Raw genomic sequence first — 25,876 nt, 5'->3', positions numbered from 1 at the left:
GAACAAAAATCGTTTGATAAGGGGAAAAATAAATATTCATGTGATATAATTTAAATAGTTTTAAAGGTAATAAGGAATAGATCATTAAACCTTAATCCGTGCTGATTTTACTTAACCTCTACAGACTCTCAAAACAACAACTTAAGAAAATCCTAGTAATTACCTGTATGGAACCGTGGAATTTCAGTTGGTACTGCAGTTTTGGGCTTGGGTGAAATATGGTACGTTTCATTGGGAACTGAAAGTAAAAATATTATTGCTTATCAAATGCAAATTATTTCCTTTTAAACGTAACATACCACAGGTGGAAGCGAAATTCAAACTGTCTTTGTGCAGACCATAAAGAAAAAGAGCTGGTGCTAGAAATCTGGCCCAAAATCATGCTTTTATACAGGTAAAAGACTTCTCTCGACTGGGAAGGACTGGGAAGATATATATCATTAGTAGGTCAGACAAAAGAAAAAAAAGATGATAAGGTAATGTCTTTTTAATATGTCTCCTCAGCCCTGTACATAAAGTACTTATTTCTAGAAAGAATTGCATGAAAGAAGAAATGGCTGGAAAATTAAAACCAGCAACATTTTGTATGTGCATTGGAAAGTGACTAACAATTGAACCTGACATAAAGATATATTGAGGTATTTCTGTTGATTAAAGTGTGAGTGTAGCCATATAGCAAAAGCAGAGAAAGTAAAGTTTTATGAAAAATAAACTGACATAATATTCTCATTACCCAAAGTCATTTTGGACCCATCAACAACATGAACTGTTATAAGGTTAATTGATCCCAGGTGTGTTGTCCTTGGAGCTAAAAGAAATAAAACATTGTTCTGTCAGAAGTGAAATTAAAGACGTTGGATTTCATTAAGGATCTGTGTCCTTTGTTTCCTACAAGCCCATCTACACATCTGCTAAGACAATTTTAGCAAACAGGAGACAGACACGTGTTCTGATTAGTCTGGATGTGTTTTCACGCTGACAGCCAGACAATGCAACTATTCTGCTGGGCCCCCACCAACCTCAGAACAAATGCCCCAGAGGTACAGTTCTGGCAGTCCTTGGTCTTTCTTACACTGGGTGTATTAATTTGCACTTCCCTAAAAAAATGTTAAAAGCTTGTAGTAACGTAGTTATCTTTCAGATGTTCTTCGCTCACTCAAATTTGATTGAATTTAGTGAAAGATATCTAAGTTACTGGATGAAAAGGAGAGAGTGGCAGTCAGAGGCACACACTACATGCCTCTTTGTCTTACAGAAATCGGGTTAAAATATGGAAGCTGGGAAGTAACCTACTTACTAGCATGAAGGGCAGTGGCTAAATAGTATCAAATTTTTTTAACAACTTTCCTAACAGTAGCTTATTTGCATATATATCATTATAATTATTTAAAATCTAAAAGGAAAAGAATAAACCTATAAATTCTGTTCTCTGAAATTCTTTGCCTAAAACTAACTTTGTAGTGGTACCAAAGCATGGCACTTGTTAACTGACATGATTGGAAATAGCTCTTATTCAACCAAGACTTAGGATCTAACTTGGTTACTTAACAGAAAGCCTTTCAAAATAAGGCCTTTAGAAAATAAATCTTTTTCCTGGACTGTTCAGTTTCATTTTCACAGTAATATCTATGTACAGTTCTTGAATTACTAGCGTCTCTGCTTAAATTCTTTTCAGCTATATAAAAACGGGCTAGAAGTCTAAGGGAAAAAACGGGGGAAATGATAAAACCTATTCATTAACTTATTTTCTAAAACTAAGGCAATTAGATCAGAGTAAGAAAGATGAGGAGCTGCTCTTTTTAAAAACCATGTTGTCACCCCTGCTCTAACAATATTTTCTCCTCTAACCTTCCTACTTAGTAATTTTTAAGGAAATAGTTCACACCCAGGGTAAAGCTCAAGTATCATCATCCTTCAGTATAACTCTGCATCCGTAAATCTACTGTAGGTACTGCAAAAATCACTGGTATGAAGATGTATCTATATCTTTAGCATCTAACTATCTTGGACTGAGATTCTGTAACCCAACTTTCAAAAGTACTTGAGAAACTGAAGCAAATATATTAGGGTAACACAATCCCTCAAAGAAAAGAGCTCAGTGAAGCTGGCTACAGTAGTACATATTTAATAAAATTAATCTAATACCTCACATTTTTAATGGCTATACCTACAAATTCAACAAACAGTTGTTAAAAACCCAACCATCTTCACTTCTGCTCTCCATGGAAGGAAACAGATGCATTTCTCAGGTTTTCTTCTTGATATAATTTATTAACACACTCTGAGCTGAATAACGATCCTAATTTCTGACTACATATGCACGTCCCATGACTGCAGTACAGAATGACAGCAGGAAGTGTAACTAAGGCAGTGCCACAATAACAGTTTGAAAGTTACAAACTTTAAATTACCAGGTTTGGTCTGTGGTATGTCTGGCCCGACAGATGTTTTGGGTTTGAAAGGAATAAGCATTTTTTCTTTTGGAGCTGAAAGAAACAGAAAAAGATTATTATTGTATTCTTCTGGAGTCATGATCCAATGTCATATTCAGCCCACAGAAAATGCATGACTCAAATGCCTGAAAAAAAGACAATAACAATCCCATGGCTTTCTGGAACCTGAAACAAAATGATTATCCAAAATGCAGAAAAGTCCTAGCGCTGAGCTGTAGGGTAATTTGAGTTAGTGACTAAAATTCTTGCTCTAAAAGAAAAATTATACCACTGAATTTGGTTGCAGATCTGATAAATATAGGCTTCCGAACAGACATGAGCTGGAGGCTATTTCTGCTTTACTTCTAGAACTCAGACCCATCTGTATTAAGAATCATGCACATATGTAAGCAAAATGAAGGGTAGCGGAATGATGTTACACGAAATAACACACTGGAGCATGTTCTCTAGCTATTTCTCCATTTACAAATTAAAAATACCTGTATTTTAACTTTAAGGAAAGTTATTTACCCATTGTTGCCCTTGAATACTCAACGGTAGTAGAAGATTTTGTAATAATTGGTTGTGGAGTTGTCTGATGTATTGCTGTTAAGGAGAAAATGTGAAGAATCTTAGAATATTAAACTGTAATAGAAACAAACTAGCATTTGCACTATTTCTAAAACTTTCAGAATTCCCCAAACTACAGAGTAGCAGACTATCTTATAAATCAACTACTGACAGATACCACTATATTTCAATTAACTTACCCTATACATCCCTTCTATAACAAAAATGGCAAGAGATACAGCCCTGCATAACTATTTTGAAGACTACTTTGTTTCAGCATAGCACACAACGTGACTTGCTAACCGTACAAGCACATTGCAAAAGACTTCTGTCACATTTTATGGATTAAAAAAAAGTACTTAGAAGAGAAGCATTCCTGAAGATTATCAGGAAGTACTCAGACAGAACTCTGTCTATCTAGCCAGCGACATTTGTCAACACCCACATTACTACATATGTAACAGAAAGAAGGAAAAGCCTTTCTGATGCTATACTACAAATCCGACTATTATTTTCAGTGTAGTTTTGGCATATGTTGGTTTGTTTTGACTGACTTAAGTGGAATGCATATGTTTCAGCACAAAACCAGCTAAGAATAATTCTGTTAAAAAGCACAAAACCTGGGGCTAAGGGAAAGAATGATTAAACACAAACACACAAAATGAAAATAATGACTCCATTACCAGGTTTAGTGTGTGGCACTCTTGGTTTTTCAGATGTTTTTGGTTTGGTATGAATGAATTGTTTTTCAGTTGGAGCTGAAATCAAAACAAACAGCACCCAGAACAATAATTGAAAAAACACACTGCTTTCATAGTACAGAAGTATGATCTAATCTGTAATAAGGCAAATTATGTAAGGGTAAAGGTGAAAATCAATCAGTTGGATTTCCTGCAATGAAAGGAAAACAAGTTAAATGGCCACTGACGCAGACAGACTTACCAAAAATTATATATAAATTTGTGGCTCTGGATGAAGCAGTGAAGAATATAGTCTCAAATAGCATACAGAAAAGTAACAGGACAAAAATAGACTAGTAGCCTACAACTTCCACATCTGCCATACATGAGTATCTGAGGACAGGATCTATTTTTCATTCACCTTCCACCATATCAGACTCTATTTATAAATTAACTTCTTTGTTCTTATGTGGGAACTAGTCAATACTGTTATCTTCATAATGTTCAGTTACAAATTCTTGCCATGGAGGAATCATTTATGGAAAAGGCTATCTTAGCACGTGCTAGTCTGTGATCCACACCAATGTAAGATGTCCTCAAAATATCTGCCTTAGTTTGTGCACTCTTCATGCCCCTTGCACTGAAGAACCATTTTCTGCATATGAATATTGCATCCGATAGCTCCAGATGTGTACAACAGGGCACACAAACTTCATAGAGCTACATAAAGAGATATCAAATTAACCTAAGGATCAATGCATACAGGGAATATTTAAATAGAAACATGATTAAATGTATTTTTCATTTCCTATTCCTCAAAAGAAAAAAAACCATCATTTGAAGCTTATTAAATGGCTATTAATACTTCATTAATGATACCATTTCACTCTCAGAAAACCATGGTCAATGTCTGCCTCTGAAATGGGGGACAAAGAACTGATTATTAATGAAGATTCCTCAAACAATACTCCTGCTGCCCAATACTGCTTGGATTCATTGGCCCTTATGTGGTCCACCATTTAAGTTAAGAAGAAAGAATTCCAGCTAACGTTTCATATATTTAAGCAAGTTTTCCCAACATGGATGACTAGTAGTTAGCAGAGAAGATGGCTTTAAAGAACTAGTATTTGATTTGGAGGGTCACGTAGCTGGTCTGTTTTGGCCTATGCTATGCCACAGTTCCTATCTTCTCATTTTCTTGCAATTTTCTTCTGTAAAATCATACCGTGAGGAGTGAAGCAGAAGAGTATTTTAGGATGTCAGTATCCATACCTCAGATGCAGAAATTACAGGAATCACTACATGCTCATTAAGTAAAGTCCATTTTTACTGGAAAATATGTAACATTTGAAGGAATTACATCATCCTGACTGGAAAGGCTAGAAGATGAAGAAAAGAACCTTCACAAGTAAATCAGCTCATGCATTATTACCCTTATTGAGATCAAAGGGCAAGCAAGTATCTAGAACAGAGCAAAACTTCATTATTAGTTTTTAATATCATGTGATGAGCTCTCTCTAAGAAGAGCTTCTCTAACAAGAATGGAAAATAGAGTAACTATTCATGAAATACACATGATTACCCAACGTGGCCTTTGTTCTTTCAGGAATATGAGGAATCATGGTAGTATCTGGTTCATGGAAGGTTGGAATGATTTCTGCTGGAAAAAATGTGGATAAATGCACAGAATAATGAAGGGACTCTCCCTTCCCTCCCACCCCCTTAAAAACACCCCAACCTTCAGCACTATACTATATATGCCGGGAAAGGGATGTTGTAAAACAGCAATGGGCGTTTACCCTCAGAAATATTTGGTTACAAAGAGTTCAATTTTTTGTTTGTTTTAAGATCTACATACGTAAAACCCAACAATAATAACCTTTCAGTGAAATCACTGATTATCTTATACAGGTCAATCAGATTTATGATGAGGAGTCTCCTAATCAAAATAAAACTGAAGGGAATCGTCAGCCTAATCTGGATGAAAATGTATATATAAAGGAAAAGTACTGCAACAGCTTTAGGAGGCTTCTCTCATAAAAGCTTCAAAAACATGGTGCAAACAACCGAAGTGAGTTGCTCAGATACAAGCTGTGAACAACTTTTTATTATTGATTTAAACATACAAGGTCACCACTATTTCTTCTTCTGGTAATATCTGCATAATATATATATGTATAAAAATTATATTGAACTGCTGCAGTTCCCTTCAGTGGCATGACTTAAGTGCAGCATTGCAGAGGTCTCTTAAGCTGGAATGACACCCAGGTACCAGCAGATGTACGGTTGACAACTCCCCCCACTGCCCACCCTGAAAGCCATTTCTCAATTATCAACTGCAGCTTGACAAAAGACCAGATAACTTACCAGGCTTGCTGTGTGGAGCATCTGGGATGGGAGCTGCTTTAGGTTTAACGGGAGTACGCTGTGGTTCTTTAGGAGCTGAAAGAAAAGACCTGTTTTAAGAGTTTATGCTCTTCAGAAATTAGACAGATTTATTGCACAGGCATTGCGTGCCTTGTGCTTGCAAAGAAAAACACGACCCTTACATGAGACACTGAAAAACTGAGTGTCAGATACACACAGGAATTTAAAGAATAAGAAAAACATGAAGGAAAACATGGGTGGGAAATTGATCAAGTAAGCAAAATCTGGAGTGAAAGAAAAAAACCTGAAGGAACACAGACTGCTAGATTGCACGTTTCCATCTGTATTTCAGAGCTTATAACTGCAATACCCATGGCATGCTTGTCTCCTGCAAGTGTCAAAGGAACTACAATGTGTGTGAGAGCGAAAGAAATTTTCTGTGAAAACAACAGAACAGCTAGGAATCTTTCAGTACCTGGACAGAGTAGAATTAAGTTCAGTAAGAAGAAAAGAAAACGAACCAAAACCACAGACAGGTGACATGAAAAACAGGCTAATGATACATAATCTTTGGTCCAAGATGCAGCAGGGAAAAAGCAATAATGACCAGCCCAAGGTAACATCTTTACTTGTTGCTGTCTTTTATTGTTCAACTGTAAATATAGTAGGTGCCTAAACTTCATAAAAACAGGTATGTACACAGAATTAGTGGTAAGTAAAAGCAAAAGGGTTAAAAATACTCTCTTTTAGATGCCTGATTTCTTTTCAAATTGTAATGATACTAAAACCAGGTTGGGTTTTTTATTGTAGCTATTTATTGGTGGAATTAGTGAATATGCACTCACTCAAAAGAAAGGTTCAACTGATGCTCTCAGAACCATCAGGAATTAGAGGTTTGGCAACTCACTAGTACATAAAACCCTTTTAAGTATAATTTTAAGGCTCAAATTCCATTACCAGGGCACACAAAGATTTGTTTGAGTTACAGATATTCAGAGTCATACACTAAAGCCATCAGATTTGTTTCTCTTCAAGCATCCTTTGATAGGGACAGAAGAGACGCAGTTTCTTCCATGAACATTCTTACAATGTTTGTATGTTGTCTATCTTGCTATACAGGTTATTCATCAGTGACAGCTCTCATGTGGCTGAAAAGCATATATAGCTCATCAAAACTCAGCCATTAAAAATAAAAATCAGCTCTATCTTCCTTTAAATGTGTATGTAACGAACATTAGAAAATCTGTGTGTAATATGAAGAGATGTTAATTAACACTTGATTCATTGAGGAAAGACAACCCAAAAGAAAGCCTGAATACTCAAGCACAACAAGACAACAATGTATTTACCAGGTTTTGTGTGGGGTACAGCTGGACTTGGTGATGCTCTGGGCTTGGAAGAGACTCGTCGACTTTCTTTTGGACCTGTGAAGATGAGCAAAGTTTTGAACATGTTATTGAGGCTGATGCTTCAATGTCAGTCTTTTGATTTTCCTGACAGGAGATTCATTTGCTGCAAAGAAATTTTTTAGGAAGTATTTCTTCCATTTGAAAATAATCACAAAGAGATCTCCCATCAATGTAATCAATATTATGTTAGTGCAGAGACTAAAGACTGCTGTAGTTCTAACAGTTTGCCTAGTTACACTTCAGAAGCGTTTCATACTCAAAAAATCTGCTGCTCATTTAAATCAACTCTGCATGAAAAATCTCCAGCAAAGCAGTCAAAGTGGAAGAAATGTGGAAATTTACCACTAATTTTTAAATGGAGAGAACTATTTCCAAAGTTTTGAGAACAGGGAAGTACTGTAATTTTACACTTGTAAATGAATAACTAGAAAATACCTCTGTCACATTCTGTGGAAAATAAGATGCAGATTTTCCTATGAGCAAGGGCTCAACATAAGTGTTAACCCCCATGTCCCTACCATTATACAAGTTATCAACATGTACAAATATCTAGCTGATTATCTTGTTCCATGACAGCTATACAGCAAAACTTGATCATGACAGTAAACACAGCCTATTATCAGTGTACCTTCAAAGAACTCATCAGTTCTGGCAATTTTCAAACTGATAAAACTTTCATGCACTAAAGGGCAAAGTATTGATAGGCATACTTGCTCTAGTTGGAGGAACACGTGGACTGGGTGATGTTTTAGGTTTGGAAGGCCCATGATGTGTATCTTTAGGAGCTGAAAGAAAGAAACTGGGTTACACTGTACTAAAATTTTCCAAGGTATCAGTGTCTACTACCACTGTAACAGTCAACAAAAACAGAAAAGATTTGAACTGAAGATATTCTGTGGAAGTGATGGAAAAGAGAAGGGTTTTTTTGAACAATATCAGGCTATAAAGAAAAGAAATAATCTTCTGTGACGTAACATCAACTAAACATGTGGCAGAATTACTGGTTCTATTAAAAATGAGGACTTAAACAAATAAAAAAAAGAAGAAACCAAAGTAAGTAGCTGAAAATACATACACACCACTGCTCTGTAGTGGGCATTGTACTGGAATGATTCACAATACTAGCTTCAAATGATAAAAATGCCTCAGTCAAATGGATCTGCCTCAAGGGATCATATGACACAAAGATCACTGAAATGATTCTGTTCTGACAGTGGAATTGAAGTTGGAGTGAAACAGAATTATTTTTCAGACCTCTGTGAAGGACTGAATTTCATTCAGTACAACTGCAGGAGAAGGGAAACAGAGAAACAAAGCTTGCAGCATGCAGCTCTTCTCACCCAGACCATATGACTAACTAGAACACTGCCACCTCTACAGTATGAGTGAGAACACCAAGTTAGGATTCTGTTCTCATCTGCCCTCTGCCACTTACCATTAAATACCAAAGGAATTTACCCTATGTTACATGCATAACAACTTGAAAGGCACAAGAATCCTCCTCAACTGTTTTGTAGAAAGTAAGAAAAGAGGCAGAGAATCTTGACTGTTAAATTACTAAAGGTGATATTAAATTATACAAAGAAAGGTGACAATTTTCTGCAGGACTACTCCTAATGACGTGTGTTGAAGAGGAAAGACAACATGACTATTGAAGTAAGAAAGCATCATTACCTACTGTTGACTTTGGTTTCTCAGTTCTAAATGTAATTGGTTACAGCACTGCATTAGCATGATAAAAAGCAAACCCAAGTATTACCAAGAACAACCAAAACATTACAATAACTACTTCCACAATGATCACACCATCCCTGCTACAGCCAATGACACATGGTCACCTCTTGAAGCTCAAATACGTCACAGTATTATGCTGCTCAAAGTTGCCTCCAGTTCAAGGCAATAGCTCTAACAGAGAATAGAGCCCAAATATAAATCCAAAACTTTTGCAACAAGCCATAAAGAAACTGTGGGTGGTTTTCACCTTCAGCTTTGTACACTCTCCTAAATTATTACAAGGTTTGGATTCAAACAATAGGTGCAGACATAGTGGGGGGAAAAGGAAGTTTTGTTATCATCTTTCTGCCCATTTCTCCAGGAGCACCATCTAATACGGCACATACTCTGGATACCTGTACTGGGTCTGGCTGGGGTGGAGTTTATTTTCTTCATAGCAGCCCCTGTGGTACTCTGATTCATGACCAAGGCAGTGTTGATAACACACCAATGTTTTAGCTGCTGCTGAACAGTACTTGTTACAGCATCAAGGACTTCGGTTTTCACTCTGCGCCCAGGCAAGTAGGCTGGGGGTGGGGCAAGATGCTGAGGCAAGAGGGGACACAACCAGGCCAGCTGAACCACACTGACCAAAGAGATATTCCTCCTCATATAATGTCATGCTTAGCAACAAAACTTTTCAAAGGGCTCACTGCTCCAGACTGGCATTGTCTGCTAGTGGAATGTGGTGTGTGGTTGCCTTAGTATCACTTGTTTTTCCCCCCTCTTTTCATCCTTCACTTGTTAAACTGTTTCTATCTTAAACTATGGGTTTTTTTCCCTCTCTTTTGCTCTTCTGAGTCTCTCCCTCATGCCACTGCAGAATGGAATGAGCATGTGGTTAGTTGGTGCTCAGCTGCTAGCTGGGGTCAACCCACCACGGTACCTCAGGAATTGCTAGTGTGACTTGTATAACTTTCTTCTTCTGTCCTTACTTAGCCCAGGGCGGTATACTGCTCTATACTAAGCTGTGTAAACAACATTATAAAAGGTATTACACATTCTTAAATCTCTGAACAACTTAATCTCTGAACAACTGTGCAAAAGTGAACTGAAAAGTATAAATGAATGATTATGCCTGGTAAAGAAAAAAAAAAAGTACACAATTTGAGAAATATGGAAAAAACCCTTCCTCTTTGCAATGACAGCCTTCCTTTTCACCTTCACATTCCCAAACCCCAAGAAAATTCACACAGAAAAGACCTATTTTCACTGACATCTGCACAGAAAATGCCCACTGTTGAAATGACTTAAAATGTAAAAAAGAACTGAAGATAGAGATTTTAAACTTACCAGATTGCTTATGAATTCCACATGTCATGCCATGTGATATTGGATTTTATGCCTCAAGGGATGCTCCAACATATACACCCAAGGGATGCATGTAACTATGAAGCTCCACTGATCACAGCAGAATTTGTAACACACACATATCAGTATGATAAGATAAAGAAACAATGTACTTACCAGGCCTGGTTCGTGGCACCTCTGAGCTTGGCGATGTTCTAGGTTTGGAGGGAACCTGCTGTGTTTCTTTTGGAACTAAAATAAAAAAAAATAATGCAACTATTAAATTCTTTCAAGGACTGAGACCGACAGAAGGCGTAGTAATAAAAAACAACATGCCTTTGGGACCTTCTGGAAACACAGAAAGCTTGTATGAGTAATGGAGACCTATGAGTGTCTGGTACACAAAGAAATAGCGCTGATGGAGAACCTCTGTAACAGGAAGGCATAAAGCAAGGCCAGGATGGATGGACTAGTATAAAAGATGAAGCAGCACATGACAGAAACTGAGTAGAGACACACACAATCAAAGGCAGAATGTGGTGCTTCCATCCCCTTTACAGCACACATGAAAAAATGAACAACATGATTATGAACTGTTAGTGTAAAATCACAAAGAAACTTACAAAAGAACTAAATTTAATAGTAAAAGAATATGACAGCAGAGTACAATGTAGATATACTTGTGGTGCTCAGTGTATACTGAGAAAAAAGCTAAACGTGATGGTCCCTGTAAGTAAAACATTGTTGGTTTTAGTTGATCAGTTCTAAGTGCTACACACTCCAGGACCATATCAGAAACAAAACATAAAAGCTGTTATGAAAATTTAAGGGAATAACTCCACTTACAATTAGTATTCCTTGCCTAGTAACTGCATTTTGAACTATGTACTACGTATGCTGCCTCATACAAAAACTGTTACATTAAATGGAGTCTCTGAGAAAGCAGCGTAAGCTGAAACAGCGTGAGCTTAGCTCTCCCATGGGCTTCAATGAGACATCCAAAAACGTATCACTCCCTTGTTCAGCAAATGGCTTTTTAGGGACAGAAATCTCTTCCCTTTGTGGTGTATTTCAAATGTAGTTTATATACGCCTGGAATCAGAAACCACTTGCTTGTTTTCTGGATGCTGTATTATTAAAGAGTGTTATGGTGTACTGCATTGCATGATCATATACTTCAGCTCTAAACTGGCACGGATCTGAAATCAATCAGGTGTTTTAAGGGGCATCAGGATGTGAAATTGATGCTATTTTCTTGCATTTCTCACATTAGAAACACAAGCACAACAGAAATGGTATCCCTCTCTGTCTATTCTTCCGTATGGGTGGCAACCAACAATTCTTTGCATTTTTTAAGACAGTCATAAGTGGATGATACTGTAAAAAAAGTTCTGTATGTTATAGATTCTTGAAGAAACAGTAATTCTTTTTATAAAAAAACCCACACAGAACAGTAAAAACCTGTAACATTTGTATGACAAAACTATTTTTTGAGAAGGCCAGACTACCCTACCATTTTAGTTGCTGCATTTTAAGTTCTAGTTTGGAAACCATGTTTTATGACTAGCTGCCATGGTTAAAAAATTGTGAGAGAACAAGGATTTTGACTGTTTCCTACATGAGGAAATAATAGCTGATAACATCAGATTTCAAAAATACTGTTTTATGTCTGCAATTTATAAAGATCTTCAGTAAAGTGATTACCATAATTCTTTTCACAATTACCAAAAGGTAACATAAGTTGATATTTGATACCCTTGTAATTTTCTGTTGATATTACCCACTTGATAGCAAAGGACAGAGAGTAATTTTTTCTGCCCATCACTGAATTCAACTGCACTCACATTGAATGACAGTATAAAATCCAGTGTTTTGGAATACAGCATAAATTATCATTAATGCTAATAAATATTAATATTTATTAAAAAAATACTAACTATGCACTTAGTAATTTACTAATTAATGCAGAAAATAATAGTGTAATGAAATTGAGTAATTGCAACTTAAAAGGAAACATATTTATTCTAACAATGCAAAGCAAGGTGGTACAAACAATTCTTTGTACGTAAGTAACCATAATAGGTATTTTGATTCCCACCTATTTGCTTTAGTTACCACTGTAATCTGAGTTTAACAACAATATTCTCATCCTGCTGCCACGAAGTAGCAAAGATTTATTCTTTTGCATGATGAAGAACACCTAGTAAATGTTACTACTCCTGAAAACTGCACACTGAAGACACAGCTGAACAGAACCGCACTATGTTTCAGCTGGCTCAGATAACTAAACAGCTGCTCAGAAACACATTTCAATGCAATATAAACTATATTAGAAATAATCACACAAAGCAGTTTACCATCTTTGGCCTGTGAGATATGAGGTTTGGATGAAGTTTTAAGTTTAGAAGGAACACGCTGAGTTTCCTTTGGAGCTGGAAGAGAAAATGTGGGTAATAAGTTGGTTAAATTGCACAGCAATTAGTATCTGATATCAAACTGAACACACAAAGAAACCTCAAACCTGCAACAGAGAAAAAAAGTATTTTTATAGGAAGTAGGAAAGAAAGCCAGGTAATATTCTCCGTGTGTTTACAACAATCTAAGCAAGAATGTGGAGTTTTAGTAATTTTTGAAGCTCAGGTTTTATTTTATAAAATAAAAAGCTGGGACAAGCGCAGACAAGCATAATTATGAGAAAGGTGATTCAGAGCTGCCAGCATAATTTTCTTAAAAAGGAGACATTCCAACTGTGAAGGGAGCAATACACCCAACTGTCAGGAACACCAAGCAAGAGAAATACCTAGAAGAAAAATGAAGTTTAATGAAACAATCCTAAGGCATAAGGCGATTAATTTCAGTGATGCTTTCTGTGATGAAAAAAAAAAAGCAAACATGACAGTTTGCCACGGAAATATCATTACCTATCGTTGACCTTGATGGTTCATTTCTAAGTGTAATAGGTTCCAAGACTGCAACAGAAACAGTGTGACAAGGTAAGTATGGAACGTACTCCAGAAAACTTAAAATTACTCCACTGGTTAAGTATAAAAGCAGGTGCTAACACTACACCACAGTAACAGGGATCTTCAAACTAACTTTTACTTTTTAAAATCATGGACAATTAAACTTCAGGTTCAATAAGAAAAATACAATTGCACAAATTCGGTGGCAATGGAAGCAAAAATATGTTAAAAGAAGTCAGTAAACCCTAGAATAAGCAAGGGAAGAGATCATACAGCTTAAGTCACAGGCATCGAGGGACCCATTATACAAAAATGTCAGATGTCCCCATACTGAAGACTGCTGCTTCTTGAAATTGGCATGCTGACCGTGGCAAAACAGGTCGGTTTTTCCTCTAAGGTGAGCAGTCAAGCAGAGGACTAAAAGGCTGCTATTGGTACAGCTATATAATTACCCCCAAAAAAGCTTATTTGGAGAAAGCCTTTTAGTTTCTTCTCATTACATCCCCTTACAATTTGGATCTTAAAACAAACACATCATATTCTTTTTTTCCTTCTCACAAACTATGCCAAACTAGGGGGGGGAAATGGAGGAAAAAACCCGTATCATGATCCTAAATAATGAAATGGTAGAGTCTATAAAAATTTCCTGGCAGCACAGAAAAGACATTAAATTAATATTAATTAATAAACTACCTTCTCAAGGCAGTAAGAACTAAAATAATATATAACATACAGACATATGCACCTAAAGACAGAATCTTTTCTATAACCTATACATACTCACTTCTCTCCCAAGCACTCTTACACATCTATTTTAAAAATGGGATTTACAATAAATAAAACCACAAAAATTTGTTTGCAATTGATGCTTTTAATACTACAGTATTTCTTACACTTCTATTACCATTCACAGTATGATACAGCCTGGTATTAATATCGTTGCAAATAAGGAAAAAAAGCCAAAACGACGAGAATTAAATTCTTTCTGTCAACAACGGCCAAATACTGTACAGAAAACTTAAACTAGTTATGCTCAATACATATCCCTGGTGTGCTATGACTTTGCCATTTAAATAATCAATTACCTTCAGAATTCAAATTTTAAATCTTTTTCTACAAAACATTTCTGTTTTCAGGTTGCCTTCAAAAATCAGTGAGTTCTTAGAAAACTTCAAATATTCAGAATAAAATTGTTTGGTCTGCAAATTGTTTTCTGAAGCAATTTCATTTCTCTTTCTATAAATATTACCCCAGAATGATGCATGACTTCCTTCTCCCCTCCTCCAGGAAAAAAAAGTTGAAGATGTTCACATTTTTACTTCCCACACTAAAAGCAAGCCTCCAAGTACACAATTTCAAAAGAAGTACTCTATCAGATTTCACTTGTGTTTCAGTCTTAGCACATGATTTGGGCTTCAAGCGTGTGGGCTCTGATTTTGGATACCAAAAAAACTTGGTTTGTAAAAACCAGTATTTAAACTGAAAGTAAATGGTGTCCCACAGAAGAATCACATTCGCATTCAGCAATGAAGAAATGAAGTCTAGGAAATGATCTTCAGTTTGTATCAATGAATAGAGAGGGAAAAATGGTGCTGTGGGTTTATGCATGAGGTATTATTTGGTATGGACAAAACAAGCAGACAGAGCCTTTGAAGAAAGAGATAATCAAAGAGCTGGGTGTTCCTTTGCAGCAAAATTAGCTTCTAAGAGTTTAGCCAAAAGCAAAAGAAGAGAGAGCTAAGAAATAATGCTAAGTAAACACTGTTACCCAATGTTGATCTTGACAAATCAAGGTAATTAGAAGAATTTTGAGAGTACTTTATGAAGCAGGACTTGGTGCAGTTGGAAACAGTGAATCTAAGTGATTTGTTGCTTATTAACCAGAACAAACTTACTCTATTTAGTAAAATAATTTAACCACAGACTTAAAGCCATCCTCATCCAGTAAAGCAGCTGACTTCATCCAGGTTTTAGAGTAAAGCTATACCTCTGAAAACATCTTGAGGTGCTTCTCAGAATACAATCCACACAGTAAATGCAAACAGTGACTCAAATCTTTCTTTGAATTAGATGTAACATTTCAAGGCTTACTGCAAAGGACACCTTTGGTTTTAGTATACAGTTATAACATACCTATTAAACACATCACTAAACATACATTCCCATACCAAAAAAGCTAACTAGTTTATACAAACTTTCCTCCTCACTAATACTAGAATAGTTTTTCCTTTCTTAAACTGAACACAAGTTTTCATGGAATAATTGAAAAGATCCAATATTTTCCACAAATTTGAGAAATTATCAAGCAATACTTGGTTATGTGCACCAAAGAACTCCCCCTTCTGCAGAAATGGTTCAGCAGTTTGTAGTTTTAAATGTGATTTTTAGATTATTTATCTTTAGTTTTATAGCTATTATTGCAATAATTCTTATTATTCTTATTCTTTCTTCTAATATAACTGAAGTTTCTAATCAGATAGCTTTGAAGTGGTATACTGCCTTTTAGAAGATACTATCTCCATGCTAGGAACATGGAGCAATAACAAAGCACCAAGACTGTATTTCCATTTGCTGGGTTTGGACCACAGATGAATAAGCAAGAAGCCTGGAGGAAACAGTGTTCTCAACTGCACATGCTATCAGATCAGCAGAAAGAAGAATGACTGAAGGTGGTTTGTAATCATTACCCTCCGCAGTCTTTGGATGTTCGTACGTGTAGGGAGTCCTAGTAGTGACTGACACCGGAATGGCTGCTGCTGGAATAAAGAGAATTTTCTTGAAAGAAATACAGGTGTATCTGTCTCTGTTTCTCAACTTCTGGTATTACTAGGCTGCTCTTGCTTCCCAGTTGAAACCCACAGCCTCTCTACTATTCAAATGGAAACACTGAGTAAGTAATAATTGTATTGAATACTCTTAAGCAACAGCAACTACCCTGTGTGGCTTCTGCTGCTCTTTGAAAATAAAAGGTGCATTTATGCTACAGGAACACTGTAGCTGGCAGAGGAGTGTGCTCAGTCTTCACCTTCCTGTTTTCCTGACAGGTTTTTTTTTCCTCTTTATGGCTGTAGACCACTGAAAAAAAGACAACTCCAGAGAAACCTGTTTTCTTCAGTAAATCTTTCTATTAATTTTTCCGAGTTTCTTCCACAGTGATGCAAAAGTTAGATGTAAAAGATTTTAGGTGTAAATAACTGCAAACTCAAAGAAAGTAAGGCTGAAGATCCCAGTATGTTATCTAGTGTTACAGCACATTAGATAATAGAGTTAAAAAGCTTCCCACCTCTATCTAGAGTAATTAAGTTTGAAAGAACTCCAAAGACTCTGGAAAATATAAACACCTTTGAAGACAAAGTTGGTAGAACTCTTTAGTATTAGCATGACTTTACAACTTCCATTTTCAATCTTAAATACATCTCCAATCATTAAGTAAGCAACATGCTTATCCAAACCTTCAGACTTTACTTCGCTTGTTTACTCTGCTTTGACTCTTGTCAGCCTGTGGTTTATTACCTATACTTCCTGGTGCTGTCTCTCTCTTTATCGTGATATAGATTTTAATCAGGAAAGAAAAAACGATTGACTAATATTGTACAGTGTGCCTCAGACTTTACTTTTGGACATACTGACAAATTGTCATGTTGAAATTCACAAACATTTTAAGACTCACAAGTACACTGATTTTGAGGAATTTACCATAGTACTTTTAAATGAAATAAAATCTGAGACCCAAAACTCTGCCAGTTTAGATACAAAATCACTTTATTAATTTAAAAGTCTCTATTTCCTTGCATGAATGTTTATGATGAGGGAATTAGATTTGGGGGGGATCGTGTTTAAGTTTGAAAGACTGAATAAAGAAACTGATGTATCTCATGCAAATTTTAAATCTTCCCTCATTTATTTACTGGCATTTGCTATAGTTAATGATTGACGTATTTGACACTATTGCAACTACTCTAAGAAAACAAAATACTCCAAAATGTGTTCAGGATAAATAATTCAGGCAATTAAGTAAACTGGTTGCCCAGAGAGGTTGTGGAGTCCCAGTCCCTGCAGATACCGAAGGGACAGTCTGGGCAGGGCTCTAGGTGGCCCTGCTGGAGCAGGGGGCTGGACCAGTTGAGCTCCAGAGGTCCCTCCCAACCTCATCTCTTTGGTGATTTTGTGAAAGGACATAGCAATTACCCAGCACTGTCATAGGCTATTCTGGATGCAAAAAGGCTTCAGGTTTTGAAGAAGCAGCTTTATTGGGAACTGAAAAGTTGGAAAAAAAATCTGACAACGAGCAACGATTAAGTTTTCCTATGTTGTCTGGGAATCAGATCTTTAAACTAACAGTTGCTGAGTAGGTAAATCTCTCATCTGGACAGTTCCCTTTAAAGCCAAGTCATTTAAAATGGTAATGCATGAAGTGGCTCACATGAAGTGACAGCCCTGTTCTTTTTAAAAAGAAAAAAAGCTCAAATCCAACCCAACCAGTGCCATCAGTCCCTGCTCCCAGGGCTCTGGTACTAGCTGGGGTCAAAAGGTGAACAATGAGAATACACATAAGCAACTATGGAAAAATCCTTCACTAGTCTGATCTCTGTTCTTTGCCAAGTTCTCTGAAGTGTCACATCTGGAAGTGCTGCTCTGTCCTGACAAAGATCAGCAGGGAATTCTTACCTATCTAACAACTGGAGACTTTTTTTACACTTGGCAGCAGCGAGTACTGCACAACGTACCCATCCTCAGCACTACACTCTGCTCTAAACCCAGAGAGGGAAACCCAGTAACAGGCATACTAACCTACACGTTAGGTACTCTGCACATTCTTCCAGAACCAACCTGGGACCATATATACATTGTAGCCTGTTTTTCTGATGAATCTTGAATCACTCCAATCTGTCTTTTATTTTTAATTTCTTTGGTTTTTTTCAAACAAAATTAAACAATGTCATCCTCCTCCCAATCCTGAAAGTCTCTGGTAATGGTTTATTTTCAGGTTATTTAAAAGAAGCTCATTAATAGATGTATAATTCACATTTGATGTAGATTTTCTAGACAAAAAGGTAGAGCTGGGAGATGAATTTCTTGGGATGATAAGAGGAGAATAAGATTGGGAGGAAATAAAACGCCTTTCATTTCCTCTGACCTTTGTGAAAACATAGCATCTAAATAAAACTCCCAGACAGTATAGGAGGACTGATACAAAAGTTACTCTCAATATTATTTAACAATTTATCAGATGATTAGGTTGTAGGCACTGAGCAACCAGGTAAGCTGAGGCTGTGAAGGACAGAAAATAGAGCCATGCACCAAGTTATCGGGCAGTTTCCACGGGCCGAGAAGGCACGGTCCTTGGTACACTGTGCTTCAGTAGATGCATGTTTAGAAGTGCTTCCACGACCCTCACAGTCCTGGTAACGGAGATAAGACTGTAAAAGGAACAACTACACGTATGCACCAATCTAACACTATGCTATCTTAACTTCGGTACTGTACTGAGATTATGGAAATCTACAAATAGTAAGAACTAGCATTCTGTACTAGAGGCACAAGAGTGCAAATTTATAATGCATCTACAGGGGCTTAACAGAGTTTTGTTATAAAGAGCTGGTCTTACACTTTTCTGGAAAGAAAATGTTGCAGTGCCGTTGGATGCACAGTAGAAAATTCATTAGCATTTCCTTTCCTGAAAAAAGGAAACTTCTTATGTTTAGAGAATGCTAACAACAGTACAAGTGAGTGCAATGGCTGGACATGATCACACTGGCAGCAAGAACCTTTTTTTTCATGCAGGCAACAGAATAAAATACCTAATATCAAGAAAAAGAATGAAGCTGCAAACTTTCACTTGAATGTACAGTTGGTTGGTTGGAAACACTGAAAACTGTTTATAACTTTGGGAGTTTTTAAAATTAAGTTTATTCTCCACTCCAAAAAGAGAAATACTTTACCAGAAACAGTACAGAAGTCTTACTAACAATGAGAGTCAGATTAAACTTCCAGGTATTCTGTTTGACCCAAAGTGGGTCATTAGTAAGTCAGTGATCCAGTATGAACGCGGCACATATTCCTCATTATTTTGATTCGTTGTTAAGGAAAGGTGACAATCACTGTCACGACACAAGTTTCTCATTTAAGCTGAATTTCCAGATGACGCTGGAATACAGAGGAGATCCTGCTCTTTGGCCAACTTGCCACCTACCTAAAAGCCAGGTTATTCCCATGCACTGTATAGTTTGTGCCTCACATAATAATTCCTGAGCAAGAATATCACCATTTGTCCCATCAGAACAAATGCCAAATTCACAAACACCTACTTACAGGAAGATCATTACAAGCTTAATTATGATTAAAAAAAGTTTCTTAGGATTCCATCTGATGGATCAGTGAAAACACTAACAGGGGGAGGACAAACAAGAGGCACGCACACACATACGGAATCTTGTAGTTTTCTTTGTAGTTATATAAAACCCTGTTATATAGCTATAACATCAATATAGTGTTTATCTTGACAGTCCAAGGGTGTAAAAGAATTTTATGTAAGTTTCCAAATGAGTTGGTTTTATATCTGCTGTTTAAACCCCCCCCCGAAAACCAACCACAAACAAAAACCATGCAGGATTCAGATCTGTATTCAGACACCGGCATCTACAGCAGAGAGAAATGTGATAATTCTAGTAATAAAATACTGGATAACCTACACTAAAAATATTGTAGGAGCTGTAATCACCATGAAAGACTAATTATGCGCACTCTTTTGAGAAAATTCCAAGTCATAATTATAATTTAATTAACAACTTTCACAAGGAGTTATTTAGTCTCAGACAGCAATTATTTTTATGAGCAAAAAAATAATCCAGATAATCTGGAAAGAATTTAATAATATTGCCTGATCTCTTCCAAGATTAAGTAATATATTCTTAAAATGTACAATTATGCAATTTTAAGCTTTCTAACTTCATTATAAACCATGTAACACCAGTAATAACTTTGTAACTATATTCCCTTATTCTTCGGGTCCAGAAAATGCCACTTACCTTTTATTTTGACATATATCATAGACTAAATCTAACCCTGGTGTGAAGGTGCAATTTCCTTTGCCATCATAAAATAGGCCTTCACTACAATCCAGAGCAGAATTTCACTCATTTCCTGTTTCAGGTAAGTCTACATATGCATTAATGATCATTGAATCAACACAAACCCTATGGTTCTAGGCACGATGCTATAACCATCAGCAAAGCTGGAGAATTTGCATTTTCTGGACCCTGCGCGGAACTAGGTTGGAAAACTTGTTATTTTGAAATGAAAAGCAGGAAAAAAATGCTTCAATGCCAGGCCATGCAACTTGTTGGTTTGGGATATAAAAATTAAGTTTTTTTGCTTTGCTTCAAATTCTTTTGGTTCAATTATTTCTCATAGAGCACAGCTCCCCTCAGTGTCCATTTTTCTGATAATGAATGCTGAGCTTCACATAGAATACATTTAAACTAACATATAGTACTTAAGTGATATGTTAAAAAATATGTTTGCTGTGGAAGTTAGTTACCAGGTTTAGTTCGTGGCTTTTTGGGTCTGGCAGCTGGTCTAGGTTTAGATGCAGAAGGTATGAGTTTTGCTTCTTTAGGAGCTGAAAGAAATATACTGGATTATAAGGTTATCTTTTCTACTGTATCACATAAAAATCACATTCTTCAAGACCAAAATGAAGCAACAAATGGCTACTGGGAACAAACGCAAATGGCAAAATCAGATTTGCTAAGAAGCCTTGTCAAAAATCTTGACATCACTAGCCCAGCAAAATCTCTGCTTGTTCTTCCCTGGAAAAGTCAGTAATTAGATTTAAAATATGTAATTGTAGCTTACAATCACATCAAAATGTTCCTCTCATTAAGTCAGAAAATTAATTTTTGCAAGTGGAAAAATAATAATTCTGTTAATTCTTTTGAAATGCAGGTTGATTTTAAACTATCAATAGACATATGTAGACCAAATATGCAAAGACGTCCTCAATTTTCAACACTGTAAAGAAATTCAATGCTGTAAAGGAATAAATAATAAAAAAGGGAACTGCTTCATATCTGTAGTCACTGAATTCTGTTAATAAAAAAGAAGTAGCATCATCTAAATGGTAAAAATTAAGAGCAACCATCCTAGAAACTTTCTTCCCTACAAATGCGCATGGGTTGAAACTGTAATTAGCTAAATATGACTGTTAATTTGACAATCTGAAAGCAAGTTTCAGGTAGTATAGTCAGTAATTTTGTTCATGTTTATAAAGCACTGCTATGAAACTGCTTTCTACGAAAAAGTTTCATAACAATAGATACAGTGGAAGAGCAAATGACATTTACCAAAAGAACAGAGCAGAATCAGACATATGAAATGACCGAAGGTGTTTTTCAAGCCGAAGTGACATTCAGAAGGATTCAAAAAAGAACAGTAGAATTAACACATTCACCTTGTGCCACAGGAATCCTTCACTGAGAGTTAATTAGGACTAACATTCAAAATACCAACCTTGCACTTGGTCTTTCAATTTTATTTCCAGTGGCTTTCTGATGATTTTGTACATGTAAAGGTGCTGCTGTAGAAAAACTCCCAACAAAACGGAAGACAATTCTGATCCCCAAAATTTTACTACACTATAGAAACAGTAAAGCTGTATGAAAAAAACTCAAGTTGCTTTTTCTCCCAAGTTTAGAAAAACCTGTTTCTGAATGCTTATTTCCTAACTTTTTTCCTGTCTCAGAGAAATGGATTAAATACAGTAAAAGCTATGAGATAAAGTAGCAGAGTACAAACTGCTGCTTGGACTGCAGAGGAATGACCAACAGCTACAGAAACATGTATTACCTAGCGTTGCTTTTGGTTGTTCAACAGTCTGAGAAGTTTTAGGCTCCAGAACTGGTGGTTTAGGGGCTAGAAGAGAAAAATTCAGGTGTAATTGAATAGATCAGTAGATGTATCAGCAGTAAGCCAAAAGTGTATCATTCCAATAGTTCAGGAGGTTGGTCTGTTTGATTTTAAATAGACTAGGTAAGCATGCAGCTAAGTCCTACTCTTATGTATAACACCCTATACTCCTTTAAGTTTTGTTTCCTATAGAACTACAGCCTGTATCCTCATGGCTATGTGTGGAAGTTTGCTTCTAAGGCTCCTTCCCCATATTTATATTCTCAGGACATTTTAAATCCATTATTTGATTCAATCCACAGCTACATTTCTTTTGTTACGGGGGAATAGTGAGAAAGGACAGATGAAGGCTCTGACTGAAGAAAAGATTGCTGTCCATAACAAATACCAGAGCATCTATACTGAAGGGGAAATGCCTAAAAATGTTGCTGAAAATCTTAAATCAGAGCCTGTAGTCAATTGTAAGACATCAAAGGCAACTCCTGTATTTTACTGACCTGCCTGTTTATAAGATACGAGAACAGAAACATTTTAGTGCTCTAGTAATGCACACCGTAATATTTATTGGTCCAGTACCCAAATCACTAAAGGAGACAAATACATCTCCCTTAATCCAAAATCAGAAGAAAACGAGTTCAGACATCTATTTTTTGATCAAAAAAGCAGAAAACAAAAAAAGACACGACATGATGATAATGCTCCCATGCTCAAAGAATGAATTTCACATGCATATGAAAGTTTCCCCTTGTACCTTGAGAAAGCTCTCCTACTTAGACTAAAATGGCAATCCTTTCCATTGAGCTCCCTGCAGGAAGACTTACTGATCACACAAGTAGCAATTTACTTTGAATCAACAAACTATTGTGGCTAGCAAAGATGCCACCTTTGCCGTAGTACATTTGTGTGAAAGTGGGAGATGGGGACTGGCAAAGGAAATTATAGAAATAATAATCATATATATTGTTTATGTAGGTGATAGAAAAAAACCAAACCTGTGCCATCTAGAAGAAGTTTTTTTTCCTTTCCAGTCCTTCAAAAAGGTTACAGAACTAGTTTATATTTTTATCACTGGACCCAAACGCATGAAACTGATGTGCTTAACTCTTATTCCTTTTGTTAGGCAACATCAAATGTCCGATTTTAGAACGATGAGTTAGTCAAGACACTTATGTATTGCATAGCTCCTGTCCTCTTTAGCAAGTTTTGCTTTTAGTGAACATCTCTCTCTGCATACCAGCTTATAAAAATGGTGTGCACAATTACCCGGTTTCGCATGCTGTACTTCTGGGGTAGCAGACGGTTTCAGTTTAGAAGGAATAATTGGAATTTCTTTTGGAGCTGAAAGAAAGAGCTCAGTTTGCAATCAAAAAAGCTTAACAAGGGTTTCCCACAACAATCAGCGATGTCACAAATTTATAATGAAGAAAAGACAACTTAGTATGAAATGCCAAAGCTATCTGGTGAAATCAGTTTGAAGTGTGGAATGGTGATTATATTGAAATGCTGTGCATTGATCAGAAATAGATTTTATGTCTCCAAACCAATTAAAACGTCCAGTAAGAAAGCTCTTCATATCAGAGAGTAAGACAGCACATGCGTGTTCATGAGAGTAAAAGAGAGAGACAGAACACTAACAAAAGGATGATGGTGTTTTTCATGCAGGTGGCAAGTTTTACTTCTCTGAGGACAGTAAAACCATTCTGAACTATGTTCTCATACAGAGATATATCAAGAAGAATCAGTCTAATGACAATGGAATAACAAGACTCTATAACCAGGAAAAAAAATGATTATGCATGTGAAATGATATGCTAGAAGAAATGAATTGATATGTGATGAAGAGCTCAAAACAAACACAGAGTTTTTCACTGGTTGAAAACAACATTACCTAATGTTACCCTTGGCCATTGAAAAGGACGAGTAGTTTTAGTTGTAAAAGATTCCACAATGGATTCACTTCTTGCTGTTGGAAGGAATGGTGACACAGTCATAAGAGAGCAAGGACCTAATGGAAGAAACTCTTCCTTCATAAGCAAAACCAAATTTGTTTTTACAAGAACAACAAATACTTCACTAATGCTTGGACACTTATCAGTTCAGTATGCATTAGACAGAAATTCAATCTTTTGAACTGCACAGAGCTTCAGTGACTATAAATCATGGTGTTTGTAATGGGCAGAAATTCTCAGTGTTCATTTTCTCCTGCCTTCACTGCAACTGGTCTGGATCTCAACGACTGTGAGGTAAGATTTTAAGTTGAGCATTTGAAAATTTTGAGTTTTGATCCACTACTTAAGGGAGAAGGTATGGTGTAAAATGTAGGGATTTAACGAAGAGGTCATGTTGAACAACCAAATAGTCAGACATTAAAACCATAAGAAATTTGGAGTAGAAAGCTGACAACTGATCCAGCTACAGCTTTAGTCCAAAAGCGCTGAGTGTCTATAACTGTTAACCAATTTCATGCTGTTAAGGATACACTCCCCTTAATATATTAAACAAAGCTACAGCAGCAGAAAGCAGCTTTCAGCATACATCACGGTGTTTTCAACAGCACTACTTGACAATAAATACTGTTTTCTCCATTATCTGTGTGGCACACTTTTCAAAATACTGAAGGAGAGTCACCTGACTATGAGTTGCCATATGCAGTGGAAGTGTGAGAAAGCACCAATTTCAACCATTAACAGCAATCTAAGTTCAAAATTCAGGTGTTAGGCTCTAATCCAAATGTGCACAGAAAGCAAAGATTAACAGTGTACACATTTCAGTGAGTTTTAGAGTGTGGTTTAGGCTCCTGAATTAAGATCTACCTAGATTATTGTACCTGGTACAGCATCTGCTATTTCAGGCTTACTAGGTGTCACAGGGCTTGAAAGAACAGGCTGAATACCACTGAAATCTACAGAGAAAAGAAGTCATAGTATCTATAATTATTAATTCTACACATAACTTTTTTGGTTTTATAAGAACAAAGAAAAAAATGTTATAGGTTATAACATACCTAATTTGCAATGCAGAGGTCTACCCACAATAAGCATGCCTTACCTTGACAACGGAGCAGTGCTGGTTTAGAGTGGGAGATGAAGCCAGTGCTTAAAATGACAACTAAAACTAAAGTGTCGGCCAGCAAAAGCTATTATTACTTTAGATAGCACGGTCTATGTAGTTTGAAGCAACCCCGAAAATAAAAAGATAAAAGAACTTCTAACACCATGGTTATGAGCATAAAGCACTCCAAAAAAGGAGAAAAAATATAATCTAAAACCCCTAAAAAATACTGCAAGCATATTTCTGTAAGAAAGACTCTCTTAGTTCTTAAATATGCACACATATAAAACAAGGTTAAAATAAATTAAAAAAAATATCACTGAACAGCAAGAAATAAGAAAAAGATTCCTATGCTGGTATAAACAATATAGACTATATAAATGTCTGTATCCCTCTGAGAGCAGAACAGTTAAGCTTGAAAGAAAAAAACCAAG

At 36.3% G+C, this 25,876-nt stretch overlaps 1 protein-coding gene across 1 annotated transcript in view; it reads right to left on the bottom strand.

Annotated features, from left to right (window-relative positions):
- Positions 1–25,876, bottom strand: part of LOC121083149 (ABI family member 3 binding protein) — a 163,873-nt gene that overhangs the window by 43,500 nt on the left and 94,497 nt on the right. Inside the window, exons 31-48 of the mRNA XM_040583185.1 lie at positions 25,219–25,293; positions 24,280–24,354; positions 23,655–23,729; positions 22,332–22,397; positions 21,025–21,105; positions 16,172–16,240; positions 13,443–13,490; positions 12,879–12,953; positions 10,699–10,773; positions 8,169–8,243; positions 7,399–7,473; positions 6,050–6,124; positions 5,265–5,339; positions 3,686–3,760; positions 2,964–3,038; positions 2,412–2,486; positions 734–808; positions 164–238 (exon numbers count right to left, since the gene is read on the bottom strand). Coding sequence (XP_040439119.1) covers positions 164–238; positions 734–808; positions 2,412–2,486; positions 2,964–3,038; positions 3,686–3,760; positions 5,265–5,339; positions 6,050–6,124; positions 7,399–7,473; positions 8,169–8,243; positions 10,699–10,773; positions 12,879–12,953; positions 13,443–13,490; positions 16,172–16,240; positions 21,025–21,105; positions 22,332–22,397; positions 23,655–23,729; positions 24,280–24,354; positions 25,219–25,293 — 1,314 coding nt within the window. The remainder of the gene's footprint in view (positions 1–163; positions 239–733; positions 809–2,411; positions 2,487–2,963; positions 3,039–3,685; positions 3,761–5,264; positions 5,340–6,049; positions 6,125–7,398; positions 7,474–8,168; positions 8,244–10,698; positions 10,774–12,878; positions 12,954–13,442; positions 13,491–16,171; positions 16,241–21,024; positions 21,106–22,331; positions 22,398–23,654; positions 23,730–24,279; positions 24,355–25,218; positions 25,294–25,876) is intronic.

This window comes from Falco naumanni, chromosome 2 (genome assembly GCF_017639655.2).
Source record: "Falco naumanni isolate bFalNau1 chromosome 2, bFalNau1.pat, whole genome shotgun sequence".
Classification (NCBI taxonomy): Eukaryota; Metazoa; Chordata; class Aves; order Falconiformes; family Falconidae; genus Falco; species Falco naumanni.
Note: the sequence above shows the minus strand (reverse complement) of the source record. Positions and strands in the feature narration are given on the sequence as shown.